This window comes from Tuber melanosporum, assembly GCF_000151645.1.
Source record: "Tuber melanosporum whole genome shotgun sequence assembly, scaffold_29, strain Mel28".
Lineage (NCBI taxonomy): Eukaryota > Fungi > Ascomycota > Pezizomycetes > Pezizales > Tuberaceae > Tuber > Tuber melanosporum.
This window is the reverse complement of record NW_003298963.1, coordinates 867,770-885,183: the sequence shown is the minus strand read 5'-3', so window position 1 is coordinate 885,183 and position 17,414 is coordinate 867,770. Positions and strand designations below refer to the sequence as shown.

The 17,414-nt window shown below is 49.3% G+C and overlaps 4 protein-coding genes; 2 read left to right on the top strand and 2 right to left on the bottom strand.

The window, feature by feature from the left end:
• Window positions 1–2,126: 2,126 nt before the first annotated feature.
• On the top strand, window positions 2,127–4,455 carry GSTUM_00006708001 (uncharacterized protein; the record flags this gene model as incomplete). XM_002838878.2 has 3 exons in its annotated part: window positions 2,127–2,787; window positions 2,857–3,779; window positions 3,838–4,455. The coding sequence occupies exons 1-3, from the start codon at window positions 2,499–2,501 to the stop codon at window positions 4,453–4,455; spliced, it is 1,830 nt and encodes a 609-aa protein (XP_002838924.1). The 5' UTR covers window positions 2,127–2,498.
• Window positions 4,456–6,567: 2,112 nt separating this feature from the next.
• GSTUM_00006707001 (uncharacterized protein) lies at window positions 6,568–8,195 on the bottom strand (the record flags this gene model as incomplete). Its single annotated transcript, XM_002838877.1, has 5 exons — window positions 6,568–6,594; window positions 6,648–6,803; window positions 6,858–7,742; window positions 7,872–7,974; window positions 8,122–8,195. 5 exons carry the CDS (start codon window positions 8,193–8,195, stop codon window positions 6,568–6,570), a joined length of 1,245 nt encoding a protein of 414 aa, XP_002838923.1.
• A 1,849-nt stretch (window positions 8,196–10,044) lies between these two features.
• Window positions 10,045–14,383, top strand: GSTUM_00006706001 (uncharacterized protein). XM_002838876.2 has 8 exons: window positions 10,045–10,784; window positions 10,928–11,020; window positions 11,109–11,194; window positions 11,255–11,814; window positions 11,963–12,342; window positions 12,391–12,476; window positions 12,524–12,632; window positions 12,688–14,383. Exons 1-8 carry the CDS (start codon window positions 10,749–10,751, stop codon window positions 13,819–13,821), a joined length of 2,484 nt encoding a protein of 827 aa, XP_002838922.1. The 5' UTR covers window positions 10,045–10,748; the 3' UTR covers window positions 13,822–14,383.
• A 61-nt stretch (window positions 14,384–14,444) lies between these two features.
• GSTUM_00006705001 (uncharacterized protein) lies at window positions 14,445–15,466 on the bottom strand. XM_002838875.2 has 2 exons: window positions 14,846–15,466; window positions 14,445–14,779 (listed from the first exon to the last, which is right to left on the bottom strand). The coding sequence occupies exons 1-2, from the start codon at window positions 15,355–15,357 to the stop codon at window positions 14,590–14,592; spliced, it is 702 nt and encodes a 233-aa protein (XP_002838921.1). The 5' UTR covers window positions 15,358–15,466; the 3' UTR covers window positions 14,445–14,589.
• Between the last annotated feature and the right edge of the window lie 1,948 nt (window positions 15,467–17,414).

Below are 17,414 nucleotides of genomic sequence, written 5' to 3'. Positions count from 1 at the left end.
ACACTGGTAGAGGTGCTTTGCAACGTATTTGGACGTTGAACGCAGACTTCCACTGTGCCCGAGTACGGTACTAGTAGAGTAGAGTACAGTACTGCACGCACGATCCCGTCGAGTCCAGTGCGATGCTAGAAATAGCGACCAACGTCGTCATTATTCACAAGTCTGCATCATCATTCTCCCAGATATAGTACCGTACTTGTACCATTCATGAATGTTGGAATGTGATCTTTCTCAAAATGGATCCCATCGGAACATTCAATTTCCCTTCATCCATTCATCCTGCGGTGCTCAGAGACTGGTGCATGTGGGTGAGTGTCTTTCTATTTCAGGACTGTACTCAGGTAGCACACGGCAGCGAATCAGGCACTTTCTCACCCGGAAGGGGGTGCAGGTACAGTACAGTACAGTACTCGAGTACCTGCGCTAGCGTGGATCAGTCGTGTGAGGCTAAACTAAAGCGGAGATTTGTTGACGAAAGGTGAAATGACGACAACAGGGGTCTTCTCCCAGCCAGCCCGGCCGCTCGCGAGTGAGAGTGAGGGAGAGGCAAGGAGGAAACAAGTCATAGGAGGGAGAGAATGAAAGAAGTCTGACATGACGCCAGATGGGGAGGAGTGTTTGGCTGGTTCGATATGATACTTGTACTCGAGTACGAGTACAATGGTGATAGTAGAGGGAGGTGGGGAGAGAGCAGGGCATGGGGTAGCCGACGTCTCGCGCTATCACACCTCCCCCCCTATTCTGTTTGAACGGACGGATTTCTCCGTGCGTTTGGGTACCGCTGTACTTGTACCCTACAGTACTCGAGTAGGATTACCGTAGTATGGTGAGCGTAATGAGGTACCGGTACTCGAATGCAGTATAGTACAGGTACTGGTACTGCTGGGGGTATGGAGGATGGACAAGTACTCGTACTGTACTAGTACTCGTACTGTAGGGTCCTCGAGGTACCGGTAAACTATAGGTTGTGCGCCTTGAATTCGATAGCCTACCCCAACATGGGTGGTTGGTTGTCCAACTTTCCCTTCGCGCCCGAATACTCGAGTGGAGAGGAAGCGACGAAACTAAGCGAACGTGTTAGTTAGTTGGTCAGTCAATGTTGCCCTCCGTTAGATCCCGTGTCATAATGCTACCGCTATCTAGCATGGACTGCACGAATGACCAAGGTGAACGGGGAGCAACATATTCTGTATTTTCCTCTCTCTCTGATCCGAGTACTGTACGATGCGCACTTCACTGCACATATCCTGCTGGATAAACACGAGAGATCCCCCAGTATGAAGGTGGTGTCACAGGGCACACACACTTGTATTCAATCACTGGAGTTTGGGCCGGGGGGGGGGGTTGTATGATACTACGAGTAGTGCTCGTACCGATACTTTACTCGGATTGACCAATTGAATGAAGGATATCTCTAGATTTTGGAGCAATTTCAACTTACCCGCTCAATAACCCCCTACCCCAGCTCGTGCTGGTACTTTTTACCTGTTATCCATTTGAGGAAATTTTCTTTGTATTAGTTTTTTTTTTTTTTTTTTTGCTCTTTCGTTTGTTTTCTTTCCTTCTTTTTCGCTCCTTACTCTTTCAGCGAATTAGCCGAAGGAATTGCTGCTGCCTCTGGTGTCGATTCCTTCCTTCCATGATCCCTGGATGCTGAGACTGAATTGGCCAATTGAATCTCGAGTACCCCTGAAATGATATCGCTGTTTTTGTATCCGGCGGCGTTGGGAGATGAGAGAGGGCATCGTTAGTGAATGTTCGTCTAGGCACGCTCTAAATCCATTGCCAGTGGACCAATGTCCCCCAACTAGTGATCTTGTTATGTGAGTTGCTCGTGGCTCTTGCGGTGGGTGAGTATCGTAGAAATATGATACTTTGTCTAGGGTCGGGGGGAGCCTCGCCCAGTGGGATGCCGTCGTAACAGCACCAGGAGCAGCAGCAGTGATACCAGTACCCAAGCGCGCCCGCCCACCCACCCAAACCCAACGCCTACCCTCGTGGGTCTCCTTTTCTTTGGCCGCTTCCCCACCAAGTGCAAAGTCTCCCTTTCCCTTCCTTCCTTCCTTCCGCCCTCCCTCTCCTTTTCGAATGCTCCCCTTCCCCTCCTCCTCTTCCTTCCTACCTTACAAATTTCGTAACATTTAGCTGTCCTTCCTTTATCAGCAAACTTCGAATTTTACCCTCTTTTTTTTTTTCGGCTCAGTCTCTCTTTTTGTTACTGTGACGTGACGAAAGGAGCCAATTGTGTTTCTACCAACGTACAAATTACTAGACGGATATCGCGTGTTTGGGTCACCTCGTCTTTTATTTTTATTTTTCCCCAGCGGGCAGAGTAATATCACAAGCAATTGATTGATAATCTCCTTACTACCCTCTAAAACAACATTTACACAAATTCAAGCTTTACCTTTTGAAGGCCTATTGTTTGGTTTCGGTACTGGGTTTACTATCTGTTGGTCGAGATGGAACCGCATAACCATCACCGTCGTTCCCGCATTATGCGCAGAGATGCTTATGCGCGCCATAGGAGAGAGGGGGTTGAGGGGATTGAGGTCGTTACTGATGTCGTTTTTGTCACTGCGTCCGTTAGTGGAGGGGGAAAGGTTATTGGGTTCACCACTTTGGGCGAAGCTGTTGAAAAGACGCTTAGTCCGAGTCCGACTACAGTTGCTCCCCCTAAGGTTACTAGCAAGGCCGCGTCGTCTGAGAGACCGCGAGCGACTACAAGCGAGACGCTTAAAGCTACTGAGGCTATAAGGACTCAATCAGCGATAAGCTCGACCAGTGGTATGGATCCATGGATTTCTTTCTCTGATGTTGATCGGTTTGGAAGGGGGGATTACTGAAATTATGTAGAATCAACCGAGGTGGCTAGCCCGACTTCCACTCTTGCGACCAGCACCTCTGCCATAGCGTCGAATTCGGAATCTATTTTGGCGTTGACCTCGACCTCTGCGTCAGCCTCCGAGACTTCTATTGCTCCGATTGCGTCTATTACTTCTTCTGCTGCTCCTAGCTCAGAGGAGTCTGCGTCGGGAGGAATGTCGACTGGTGCAACAGTTGGGCTGGCAGTTGCTGGTGTTGGAGTTTTCTTGGTCATTTGTTTCACTCTCGCATTCGTCTACCGCAAGAGATCGCAAAAGAAGACACAGGAGGCATATGGAAAACCTGAAGATGAGAAGACTGGTGGTGCTGCTGCTGTGGGTGCTACTATTTACATGAATGGCAACAACAACCTTTCGCGCGCCGATACTGTCACTTCTGAGAAGGCACCCAGGGTTCCATCTCTTAGGCCCGTCACTCAGTTCTTGCCTAATTTGACTGTTACTCCACCCGCTGCTGACCCTGTTTCCCAACGACAGTCGCAAGCGCAAGTCCAATCCCGACCACAGCAACGGGCTCCCGTCATTGCTTCATCTCCCGTAGGTCTCACGAGATCTGAATCGCGTAAAGCTCCTCCTCCTGCCTTGGTCCTCGTTAAGAGCGAAGGGGAAGTTTCATCTGCTCCGGTTTCTAGTGCTACCACTACCAATAGTACTGCTCCTCTTCTTGCCAAGACTCAGACTTCTCCCACAGCCTCCTCCTCTTCTTCGTTGGTCGAATATACCGATAGTGGTGACTCTGCTGCCGGAACTCCCGTCGCTGGCGGACCTGCTGGTGTTGCTAACACTTCGCCTGTGCATCGTGTTCAAATGGACTTTAAGCCTTCTATGGAAGATGAACTTGGACTCCGTGTTGGTCAGCTCGTTCGTCTGTTGTATGAGTATGATGATGGATGGGTACGCTTGATATTCCTTAATGTCATATCGTTTTACATTGATTACTAACCCTTTGTAGGCTCTCTGTATCCGCCTTGATCGTTCGCAACAAGGTGTCTGTCCACGCACTTGTCTATCCCAGAGACCTGTGAAGCCACGTCACCCAGGGTCTCCTCGTCCAGGCTATCCTAACGGCCGTGCTCAGAGCCCGATAGGAAGTCAGGGTTCTCCTCGTCCTTACTCTCCTTCCGGTGTCCCTCGCGCTCAATCTCCGGGCTCTAATAGAAGTCAGCTCTCTCAGTCTCCAGTCCAAATGCGTCCCCAATCGCCTGCCCAGGCTCATCCAAAATCACCAGCGGGTTATGTCAAGCAAGTTTACCGCCCGGCTACTGCGACCCAGCAGGCTCAGCTTAGGATTATTCCAGCAAGCCCGGTTCAACGCCCTCAGTCTCCTATCACTCAGTCTCCTGTTGCCCTTAGAGCTGGGCCTTCTCAGATTACTGTGACTACCACGACTCCCGCTGTTATTTCTGAGGCTGCACCGTCCACACCGGTTTCCCCTGCGCAAAAGCCTCAGAGTCTCCCTGGATCCCCACCCCGTCCCGCCGTGGCCCCAGTCCGCCCCTCTCCCTTGTCGAACGAGCAGACTAGCGGTCACGAGCCGGAGCACGCGCAGCCAGTCTTCCACGCCATGTGAATTGGCTCTGGCCTGGTTGGTATCCTTGAATAAGTAAATGAGAAAACTCAATCCTAATAAGTTCGAAAAAAAAACCATGGTATATCAACCACACGACTTAGAAATGATCGGCTAGGGGAGAATCAATTGTCAGGAGGAAGGGGGAAAGGGATTACACGTCCTGATGTGTGCCCTTTTTGTCGTCCCCCTCGTTGTTTCTATCGGGGGGGAAACCCTTAAACAATTGGTGTTCAGTCGGTGGCGCTCTCGCTTTTATGCGTTTCTTTTCTTTTCTTTTCTTTTGTGTCTTCTCCGCGTCTTGACGTGTGCGGACTACTTGTAGTCCGCTCTTTATGTGCAGCTGGTTAGCAGTAGCGGTAATTCGTGCCCGCATCGGAAGTGGAGGGGTAGGAATTAAATCAATACCCTGGAGTGGGAACGTGTACCGTATACTGTCTTCTCCTATTTCTACTTTCTTACTACTACAAATGCCTTTCAATATGCCTGAGACCCGGAACGCCGAAATAGCACCCCCTTCAATTCTTGTAACTTTTTTCTCCTTACACTTTTTTACTTTTTATTCTTTCACTTTACTTCCACTCTGGCTGGATAGATGGAATGGGCGGATGGGATATGTGTGCCAAATGGCGGAAATGTGGATGGGATGCGGAATGGTATTTAAATTTTAATGGATGGGGTTTGGATTGGGGATTGGTTCTATTGATCGATATTTTGTATTTTTTTCTTTTCTTTTTTTCTCTTGCTTTCAAGTCTTACCCGTGGTCATGGTGGGTAGTAGGGTGGGCTGGGGAAAGTTGGCTGGTTTAGGTTCCGGAGGGGATGTAAGGGATTGATTGGTGATGAAGTAAGGAGGTGTGGTGTAGATTGTAACTATCACAGGGCGGGATGGATGGATGGGTTGATTGGGTGTGAATAGTCCAGTGGTGTTTAACATGATATCTTTTCCGCCATCTGCTATAATAATATAACAGTGTTGGTATCATAATGGCAATAAATTAGCACCTTGAGTTCATAACACCTCACTCGTAATAGCCCCCGCATGTGCCATGGATGGCAGAATTCTCAATTGGAAAGGACGGTATGTATCGTGATACAATGAAGCGATTACCGCACCCTACTTCGTGCATATCCCCCGCACCCTCTGGTAGTACCGCACACTACTGTGGCACCCGACCCGGAAGATACTTGCAGCATACCGGTATGCTATCTCGCGAGCTCACGACCAACTAACCAGCGGCGCCAGTTGTTAGCACAGTAAGTATTGTTAGCACAGTAAGTAGTAAGGCACAGGCCATATACAGCCGCACACTAGTTACCACACACACAAGCAGAGAGCAATTCACAGCTTCCAACCATCTATCCACGACAAACCCCATCAGAACGAAATGACTGATCTAAGTTAACACCTGCCGGTGGATAAAAAGGTTCTGGATTGCTACTAAGCCAGGTATAGGGGTAGTAGTAGCAGCGGAGTACGAGTAGAAAAGGTTTAGTAAGGGTGGACTACTCTCTCTCCTTCCCTCCCTCCCTCCCTCCAGCCCCCCACATCCGGGTATTTGCAGAATACAAAGCTGATACCAAATGGCCGGCGGTGGTGCCCTGGGAGAGAGTAACTTTGGTATATGGGAAGGCCCTCCCGTGGGCAGGGGTGGCTCTAATAACTATGATCACTTGCGCCCGCTGGGTATCATGGATGGCCCAGAATGGGTGGATGGACGGATGGATTGCCCACCTACTTGGGTGTTAAGTTGTGGGCCGCGTTTGCAAAACGACCCGACCCGTATGACCCGGGTCGGGTGCCCTGAACACCTTGGGTATGCAACAGAGAAGGAGGGTGAAGAGGATCCCAACCTAATGCTTTGGCAACCTGTGCGATGCTGTGGGGTTGATTATCATAATAATTTGTAAAACAGCGCCATCTGGACCTGTGATTCACTTGTTGCGACTGGAGGTTTTATAATATTCGTATGGTGTTTGAGACTACGTACAACAAGTAGAGAAAGAGGAAACATTCCTTATCGGCATAGCTGATTATTCCTTAATAGTCTCTAGGCGAACCCCTACCGCGGGAACCCACAAGATATATCACGGCTATTTGTGGGATTCGACCCCTCACTCAAATAAATCGGTTGCCAACGCCTATGTTTAGCGGATCAGCATATATTGTAGCATCATATATGGGGAGGCCGTACCTCAGTAGCAGAGAGCCTATCCCCACTCTCAAAAACTAACAACTGAGATAAAAGCTCCGTGACAGGCCTTGGCGCTTTAGGCAAGATGTCCTCCCATTTCTGGGCTGGAAAACTATTGAAGCATATCTTACCAAAGTCGGAGAAGTTTGATGCTTCCTATAACATAAGGCAAGGTAAGCAGGAGCTTCTTAAGGTGATGGGGATATTTACAGGCCAGGTTTCCAACGTAGGCGTCCCAAGCCTCCTGAAGATGGACCCTATAAGCTGCAACTCGCTGCCCAAGTCACCAGCATCGAATAGCGACTCGCGGCCATCTGTATAGCACTCTGCCATGACACACCCAAAAGCCCACATATCCAGTGATGTGGTATAAGCTGTGTTCCCGAAAAGAATCTCAGGGGGTCGATAGCAGGTAGTCCCCACATCCGTAATCTTGTGCTCGGCAGGCTCGGATTCGGGATCATTGGATGACCAGGCGATTCCGAAATCCGCGAGGACGGCAGGGCCATCTGCGCCCATGAGGAGAATATTGGAGGGTTTGACGTCGCGATGGATTATCCCCAACGAGTGAATATGCTCAAGACCGCAGAGGACGTCTTGAAAAATATCGGCCATCTGGTCACCGGCAATTTTGGCATTTGACTTGAGGAGTGTGTCGAGGCTATAGTTGTAGAAAGGAAACACCATGACGAATTGAGATGTCGGCAGCGTAAATTTCTCGAGGAGCTTGACGACGCATCTGTGCTCGGATTTTTGAAGAATTCTGGCCTCACGGTGGGAGTCGTGCGGTGGGGCCATTCTAGAAGGGATAGTGACTTTCAAGGCGACGAATTGAGCGGGCGACATGAGAGTCATGGGCTTTAATAGAGCTTTATAGACGTCCGAGAAGATCCCCGAGTTGTGATGTCTGCAGCCAATGAAGCGGCCAATTGTGATTCCCCTATCTGTTGCGTGCGGGATGTCCTGGGAAGCAGCATCATCGAAAGCACTGCCGGATCCCGAAACTGCAGAGAGACTTCGAGTCTCCAGCTGCTTCTCTGCATATTTCTCCTTAAGCTCTTGTAGTTTGGCCTTCCAAAGGCGGGTGTATTCCTCCTATAGATTTCACGAGTGAGAATCTGTGCGGTTGGTTGCCACTGCATGATTGCAGATAATTGATAGTAAAGTATCAAATAGATCCTGACACAGAACAAGCTTGCTAAATAGGAATAGGAGCGGAATTACCTGTGAGAAAGACTTCTCGTGGGACTCGACTTCGATAGCTCGGGCGGAGGATAGAGCACGAGAGTGCTCGAGGCTCGGATCGGACGACTCCAATAATGAGGCTCTACGATGGCCATGTGAGCCAAAAAATTCTCCCTCCTAGGAAAAATTATTTGAAGCGAAACCATGCATGATTGTGTCGTGATGTTATTTTGGTTGGCTGGTTGGTTGGTTGGTGGGGGAGATGAGGTGGAGGAAAAGGAGAACAAACATATGCTCGACGATGGCAACCCTCTCCCTAAAAGAGAAAGTGGTTTTCCATTCTTGCGACGGTAACGGTGTCATGATGAGTAAGAGTAATAGAATATACGCAATCAATTTCGCCCAAATTTTATGTACGGGAAGAGAATCCTCCCCTTGCCCTTCAGATGGTGGTAGATGCGGGGAAAGCGGTTACGATGGGGGGGAGTATGATGACTTTAGCAAGAGTGTAAAATACAATAGAGTGAAGGCAATAATGAGAAAGGTGGTAAAGGGGACGTCAAACGGGATAACTGGAGAGTCTCATTAGGCGACGACTACTGACTCGTTCGTAGGGGCGAGAATAAGGAATTGGTTACCAAGACAACGCTTCAGAGCCCTGAGTTGTCAACAGTCACGAAAGAGGGAGGTATCATGGAAGATATGGGAAAGGAAATCCTCACGGATTTTTCAAGATTCCTTTCGTGCGAAGCGAGATAGTAATTTATCATATAATATCACCGCTGCTGGGATTTTTCCAATTACCGGTTTCTTCTTTCTTTTAGCTCCTCAGCTAAAAGAAAGGGGAGCCTTTCGAAGTGAACTGGGTACAATACAGCGCTCGGGCAGTGTTTGGTAGGCAGGCTCAAGCTATCTCATCGCAGATCTTGTTACGTGGCAGTCATCTCGAGAGCAAAGAAATTGAGGGGGTAGAGGAGGAGAAAGAGAGAGAGAGAGAGAAATCTGGTAATCTAACTGTGGACCTTTTACTCATTTCCCCTCCCCCTCTAAGAAAGACGCGGAACCAGAATACCGGCTTCTCCATCCAAAGACCAGTCGATTTGATCCTTCAAGAGCTTTGCCAAGCGTAACCGCCAGGCTAACCCCATCCAGTGAAAAAGAGCAATTGAAATTTGCAGCGGGAGGCCAACCGGGGCATACCGGTAATTGCTTTGTTGTCATATTGACAGGATGGCTCTCAGATGGGGGTGGCTGTGTGAAATCCGTTTCCTGTCATTTTTTGCAAAGATTTACCGCGTGCACAATACCAGTACTGGCAACATAAGATCCTTAACTTACAGTAAACATGATTTTGAGCATCAAATGTCACTCGTACATCCTTGCGAATTGCGCTGCAACATCATGGCGAACTGAGCGTCAAAAGTTCGCGTGTGGGAAACATGCTACAACCTCGCCCAGGTATTGCCGGCTGAAGTCGACGGTGTGGCAGTTAGAGCTCCCGCTCCCACGCCGCACATTGAAACACCATGACTTGACAGGCACGGTGCCAGCATACAAAATGAGTTAAACATCATCTATCATATCACAACTGATCTCTAACAATGCAACTCCAGCACCCAAGTGACCCCTTATCGCATCATTGGCAGGCGGATTAAATTAGCGATTGATCATTCGCAGTAGGGAAGGGAAGGGCTCCCTAACCAGAATTTGAGCTTCACGGGCGCAAGATTAGGGGTCGAATGGACCTTGCGTCGCCAAGACAGCCTCATCCCCCGCAATCCCTCAAGATTCATTGGCGATGAATGGCGAGAGTTAATCAGCCATGGTGACATGGAACGAGCTTGACTGGAGAGAGAGAGAGAGCGTGGGTTCGATGTTGTCCAGTGCACCTGTGAAAATCATACACTATTGATAGGTGTTGGATTTGGCTTGAGTGAAGTTGGGCATGATGGCGAAGAGCGCGGGAGTGGCATAGGGTTTGACAATGGCAACGATGCGGCGACAATTGACGTGATCCCTGGTGAGAGATAACTCTGGCCCGTTTCGCGGGCGCGCGAGAACCGATACACGGTATCGTACGATATAACACCCATGGTACGGGGTTCTTCGAGGTTCCATTGAGAAAGGCAATTTACCTGGTCATTCATTTGTGACTGTACCGCGAGAGGAGAAAGAGAGAAAAAAAACATTCTAGCAACATAACTACTGTAGAGCGAGAGTTGTCGTTTCACCAGCTTTTTTGTCCTCCCTCCGAGATCCCGAAGAAATTGATGGTGAGGAGAGAGCCTGTGCAAGGCGACTTTGCTGGCAGTTCAGGGCTGTACAGCAACTTACGCCACAACGCGGCTGCATGGCTACGCTTCCGGCTGCAATGCTGCTTCCCTTCAATTGAATTTCTCACTCTTCTCCTCCCTCCGAGGGAAAAATAGAATAAATTATTCCTCTAAACTCTCACCAACTCCAGCAGTCGGGAGCCATAGCAATCACGGGGGACCCTCTCAAAGGTGACGACACTCTGGCTGTCTGTCTGGCAAGGGGCGGAAAAATCATAAAGGGGGAAAAGGTTAACTCTTACTATTTCTTCCTTCTCGCACTCTTTTAAAATCTTTCTTTGCCCTCCTTACACTCCCATCTATTCTCCCGATTACCGGCAGAAGCCACGACAACGACAGCCCTGAAGCCCACTGCCTCTTTCCTCTGTCCACACGCACGCAGAAGCAGCGTACACTTGACCAGACATCATCCAGCTAGCCCGTCATCTCTAGGACCCAATAACATCCGTAACCCGTAATACTCCATCACCTTCTAGGCCAGCCCATCCGTGCCCCCTTGGGGAAAATCTATCACGGCTGGCGCCTCTCTTGTGAGTCGCTGCTTCGGAAGCTCAGTACTTTCCATCGTTGGTCCTACTTGAACATGGAGCTGTCCCGCTCAGAATACCCGGGTATCGTGGTTGGTATCCCCCCCTTTGATAACTTTGTTTCCTCACAGGGTACGGCGAAATTTTACATTACGCAGCTCCCCATTGTCCACCGAGAGTGCTAGCCATCGTGTTTTACATTCGCTTTACTGACTAGAGGTTGTTCTCGGAATAGGGCTCTGTCCATCCTACTCCTGCGGTCAAGATCCTGAGGGATCGCCTACACCGGGTCCAGGTTTTAAACACGGAAATCGCGGATTGGCTTCAGGTATATTGTTGTTTTTCTACTTCACCATTAAAATCACTATACGAACTTTCCCGAGTGTGGGGATTTCATGTTTACATTGTTCCAATAGGAGCGACGACGAGTCGAGGAACTGTACGCTCAAGGCTTGAATAAGCTAGCCAAAAGAACGCTATCGGGCGATAGGTCAGATTTAGGGTAAGACATGACCAATGGCATGCCAATTGACTTCAACTCCTCACGTTTCCTCATTTTCAGGGTGTTTCAAGGTCCATGGACTCGAATCGTACAATCTACGCACTCCGTCGCATCCTCCCACCAGGAGTTCGCTCAGAAAATCGATGCCGAGGTCGAACGCCCGCTACGCGATTTTACGGTACGAAATCAGGAATGGGCTGGAATGAAAAATCTAGAGACGAACATGGCCGCTGTAGCCAAAGCGGTCGACTCGGCAGAGGAGAAGGTTGAGAAACTGAAGAAACGGGGTCCAAAAGCCAAGGCGCATCAAGTCGCCGAGGCAGCTTCGGCAGCCTCCAATGCATTGGCCGAATGGGACAGTCAGGCGCCGTTTGTGTTTGAGAAATTCCAGGCCGCAGATGAGAGTCGGGTCAATCAACTCCGGGATGTTTTGACAACCTGGCAAACATTGGAGGTGGATCAGTCACAGCGAAGTATGCAGTCCGCGGAGTCCACTCTGAACATCATATTGGATATCAGTACGGAGGATGAGATAAGGGGATTCGCGAATAAGGCTACTGTTGGGAAGCAAAGGATTGAAAGGGAGAGAAGTCGAACGGCTAGTAGCGGCGCAACAACGGGTATGCCGTCCTCAACTCCATCTATTGTTACGGATGACTCTGTCAGTGTACAGTCCTCCGGTTCCGGTGGGGGTTCAGGGGGAGGTTCGTACAGGAGTCCTCTCGTCTCAATCGGGTTTTGGTATAGCAACGTGCTAACATTGTGAAGTTTCTGGGGGCGGCGGTCTGGGGCTTAAACGGATAGGGACTGTGTTTAGAGCGCGTAACCGGAATAGCTCGATACCTTACTTCCATAGATCGGCATCTCCCGGTAAGCGATCTTCGGAGAGACTAGGGGGCGGTAAAGTCCACCCCCCTCTACCCTCATCCCCTCATCCTACAAACAATGGTTTTGGTCCGTCTAGAGGAGAGAATAGCTCCTTGGCGGTACCACTAGGAGGGTCGCCTCCTAGGCCATCGACCGCACGGAGCATACCGCCTTCGCCAACGCAGAACGGAGATGCCCACCCTCCGGCTTCCCCCACGGCTTCGGCTGCCGGCCCCTCACAGACACTTCCTACGCCATCTGTATTAGTAACATCAGAAGAGGTGGGTTTTCCATTGCTGGTAATGTAATTATTCGCTGACGATTTGTAGCCACGGAGGGATGCTGAAGGGTACACCATTCCACCACCAGTGCATGATATTGGTGGAAGTGCACTACCAGACGATGAAACTGCAGAGTAAGTTCTATTCCGGGGGCTCACGTTCCAGGCTAATAGAGAATTAGTGAGCCATCCCAACCTCAGTTCAAGGTCGAGATTAAAAATGATGTGATTCAAGAGGAAGAAGAGGAAGCTGATGCAGCACTTTCTAAAGTAGCGACAACCCTACGAGCGGTATGTGTTTCCTACACAACCACTGGGGGTATTTCTTGCTGACATTTCTCATTAGCAAAACACTGTTTCTAGGAGGAATAGAGGACGGCGGGATGCTCGCGATGTTAGGAACACCATGTTTATCCCGAACCCGGCGCCTGAGCCAGTAGAAGGCCTTCCCTCATCGCCGCCCCTTACCCCAATAAAGTTCACACCCAAGAGCTCGGCCGTGGCGTCCGAGGCCGGGTCTGATACTTTGTCAATCAGATCCTCGCGATCCGTGACTAGCCTTGCTAGCTCGCCGATCAGACATCCGGAATTGACGGAAACGGGTCTATCTGCTTCACTAATAGAATCTGTCAGTATGTCGTTCGAGGCTGGGGCGCCAACAAAGACACTTATCACTGGGGAAATTGCCGTGGCTTACAATCCTATCGAACCAGTATCCCTGGACCAGTCGTTCCCTGCAGAGCTCGTGCGCATGGACAACTTTTCCGTTCTAGAAAAAGTGGCGCCGAACCCTGCCTTCATCTCATCAGTCCCGGACCGTGCAGGGGAGTACACAATGTCACTTGCAAACATCCACAAAACCTCCGTAGCCTTCAAGTACCAAGTGCACATCGATGAAGCTAACGTCGCAGTCTTCGCGCCTATAATTGCAACACCCATCTGGCGCTTAGAACCGCACCAATCCTCTGTCATAATTCACTGGAAACCCAACCCGGGCTTCCGCCGCCTGAGCGGCGCTACGGGGACCTTCACCATGAAGAATGTTATATTCACCGCCGGGATTGAAGGCACGCCGGCGACCACTTGCCAGAGTAAGCCCGCCGGAACATTCTCCCGCGAGAGAGGCCGCCTGGTGTGGAAGCTCGGGGACGTCCTCATAGACCCGGCGGCTGGCGACGAAGGGGCCAAGAAGCTCGTCGCGAGATTCCAGACGGAGGGCCAGGCAAGGGCTACACCCGTGGATATGCGGTGGGAGATTAGCGGCGAAGATGCGAACACCGCTGGTAGCGGACTCACCCTGTCATCCTTTGAAAAGCCGGAGAAACCGGAGACCGCGGCGGCGGCGGAGGCCGAAGAGGTGGACCCGTTCGCGGACGAGGGTGGGGAGGCCAAGAGCGTTGCAGGCGCGGATGAGGAGGGGGTGTGGAAGGCGGTGAATACCATTAGGAAGGTAATGGGGGGGAAGTACGTTGCTGTTTAAAGTAGTTTCTTAATTCTTTATTATCATTGTTGTGACCATCATCATTATCATAGTTTTTCCTCATTTTCGCTTTTTTTCCTTAGGCAAGAGGTGTCACTAGTTTCCTTTCCTTTTTATTTATACCTCTTTTGAAGCACTATCACCATTTTTCTCCCAACCCCTGCTCACTTAACCTTTCCATTGAACACTTGGTATCTCGTGAACTCATCATTGCAGTCTATTTGAAAACTAGGTGTTAGACCCTCTCTTCCCTCTATCTCTCTCCTCCCTACACTCTCTAAAAATTTTCCTTTTACTATTTGTTCTGCAAAAGCCACTATCTCACCCGCCGTGTCCTTTTTATTATTTATTTTTTTACTTCGTCGTTGGTATTACTACTCGCCATACTTATTTACCTATTACCTATCATTACTACTCTATTCCCGTTTCGCACGCGGAGTCACTGGGTTGACGTTTTCTTTTTCGTTTTCTTTTTGTCATGTATGGTGGGTATGGGATGGGATAGTATGTATGGTAGATAGGGGGTGGAATTGAAGGAAGGAAGGATAGCACACTTAGAGTATTTACTGGGTGAGTGGTTTGTATTGATCATGAGACGTCACTGTGAAGTTTGTGTCGTATGGTGCTTGGAAGGGGTATTGATTTGATCAGGGGGATAGCGAGAAGTAAGGGGAAGGGTGTAAGAAAATTATGTACTGGAATGGAATCTTGCGCTCTCCCCGTCGCTGGGCAGAAAGGTTAATACAAAAAGGAAAAGCAAAGCAGGGCTCAGTCTTCCTTCTCGGCCTTCGCCCCATCACCCTCGTCCTTAGCGAGCTCTTCAACCCGCGAAGGCTCGTTGTAATACTCTGGATACGTCCTCTTATACCCCAGTAAGCGTTCCCCAATCACAACGCCGCCAACAAACATCACGACCCAGGATATTCCTTTCTGGATTATCTTGGGGACGCCCTTAATCCTACCCCCGCTCCTCAATTAGTCACCATCTCCTAACCAACGTGAAAAAAAACCGAAAGATACTCACGGAAACGCCAAGAAGGTCCCCGCATCCCACAGAAACAACATCATCTGCCAAGGACTAGGCTCCCCCACGTTCCCATCCCTCTTGCAATCCAAACCATAACTGAAGCTGTTCCTCAAAAACTTCTCCTCGAACATGCCAACATTCCCATCCAACCTCGGCAACTCGATCAGAATCTGCAAGTCCTCGCTCTCGCTCGCGTTGCGGAAGGTATGATACTGCCCCGGTTGCACGGTCACGCTCTCGCCAGTCTTGACCACGGTCTTCTCCGAGTCAACCGTGACGAGTAGGTTGCCAGACTCCACAGTGAAGGTCTTGTATTGGCGGAGGTGGTAGTGGTACGGTGGTGTGCCGAAGGTGCTTGGTCCTGAATATGGTGGTAGGAGTTGGCGGTTGGCGATGATGGAGGGTTTCGAGGGGATAGGGAAGGAGGAGCTGTAGTGCCCGACGAGAGGGAGGGGGTCGAGGCTGGCGGTGTGCGTGCGTTTGGGTGGGTTTGCCAGGAAGGAGAGCATTTTACTTATTTTTATTCTCGGTCTTATTTTTTGGTTGGCGGTTTGGGGAGATTGGGAGTGAGGACTGGAAATAAAGGCAGAAGTTTAAGAGGGAGGGAGAGGTGGGGGTGATAACGCAGTGAAGATGACGATAGCGGGAGGGGAACAACGTTTCTTTGGAACAACGTTTCTTTGGGACAAAGAAACTCGTTGGGCTACTCGCGCAGCCGAATTGAAGCCGGACACTCCGTAGGAGCGATCGCTGGGCCAATCAATTGGCGTCTCCAGAGAGCCAAGCCGAGTGATGTAATTTTATTTGCTGTGGGGAATAAATTTATCATGGGTTGTAGCATTGCGGCGGGGCAGGAAATTGAGAGGACTTGGGAGGCTCTTCTAGGCTGGGGGTTCGCCAAAAGTGTTAAGTGCCTTACTCGAGTACGAGAAGCTTCAAGGGGTGACGCTCGAAACAATGGCTAGATTGGTTATAGAATTATGGTATGATAGTATGCCAGGTTATGTACCGAAGCAACTTATTTCTGGGAAATATCGCATGTAATTATCATGGTGAGTGACGTCTGTGCCCTGAATACTTCGCCAAGAAGACATTGTCCAACCGCAATCCCAAAAGGGTTTTCAACGACCACTTCAATCAGAATTATGGCTCTGCCATATGATAAAGTAGGTGATTGTGTACTCTAGCACACATCGGTAGAGAGAAAACAAAAACTCTTCAAGCTCTCATGGAGATATTGGGGTCCAAAGGTATGTCTAACTTTTAGAGGTATCATAGCAGTGGTCGAGGACATATATTTAGCACTGTTAATTACCCTTGTTAGCAATGGTTATCTGTGATTTTTCATGGTCTTAACCTGTATTAAGAAGATTAACTTGCTATTCCTAAGCGAAAGAAATGTCCAGATACAGAAGTCACTCACCATAAGTTAATTTTGGCGAAGAGAGACGGATACTCAAGTTACTCGGGTATAGGAAGTGATTGCGCCAGCGTTTAGAGGTGATATAAGGAGTGACAAGTTTTCCCAATTGTATTCATTAGGATCTACCGCTACCATTCGCAAGTGCTCGAGTGTGGTTGCGGGGGAGCAAGACCTGTAGTGGCAAAGTAGGGATTTTGATGATCAATAGAATAAATGCTATGAAAAGAAACATGGCATTGCAGATATTAGCAACCTAGACCAGTTGCATTGCTGCTTGCCTTCCTCCAGAGACAATAATTGTTGATTCTGGGGGAATACTCTAGGCTGCAAGCAACCCATAGGACTGGTCTGTATCATACTGAATCCAATTACATGGTCCTCACTGCACTCTACCTCAGAATGCCCCTCCTGCTTGTGCGATAATCCATCTGATATCCACTCTGGGTTGCTCATGTCAACCAGGCGGTGTCTTTTTTTCCCCCCCCACTATTATTGACCAACTGCAGACTACTCCATAGGATCTTGCTGATTCTTATTTCCGCCCTTTATGGCCATTCACGAGTGCGGTTACTCTGGCGCAGGGTAGTCTTGGGCATGTTATCTTTGGGATTCCCCAAATGCCCAGGAAAAGCTCACATTCGGAGCCGGGTCGATCACAACCACTGGGCCCAAAGAGTTGATCGAGTACTGAATCGATCGGAATTTCTGATCACAATAAAGCCTAAAGTTTAGCGGTGCATTCTACCATATCCCTCTTAGGTTATGCGTCTGAGGGCAACTGTCCCAAAATCGCCCCTCGTACAGTCGGACACCCACGTTGGAAATTCTTAGACAAAGTTCGACTCCTAATGGCTGCGCTGGCGCAGGACAACGTTTACGGGTACCATATTCACTAAGGCTCATACAATCCACCATCTCCCCGCAGGGATTAATGTCCGGAACAAGGGTGGGTGAGGGTTTACCAAGAGGTTGATTCATCTGATATGATTCTGGAATCTATATCTACAGACCCTATGATAGAAGAGTATATTTCATATCTGGATGAAAATAATTATTCTATCATACGATTATAAAATAATAACATACCCCACAGTGAGCAAAAACACATGGTGATACAAAACAACTCGATTGAGTATTGCTCAA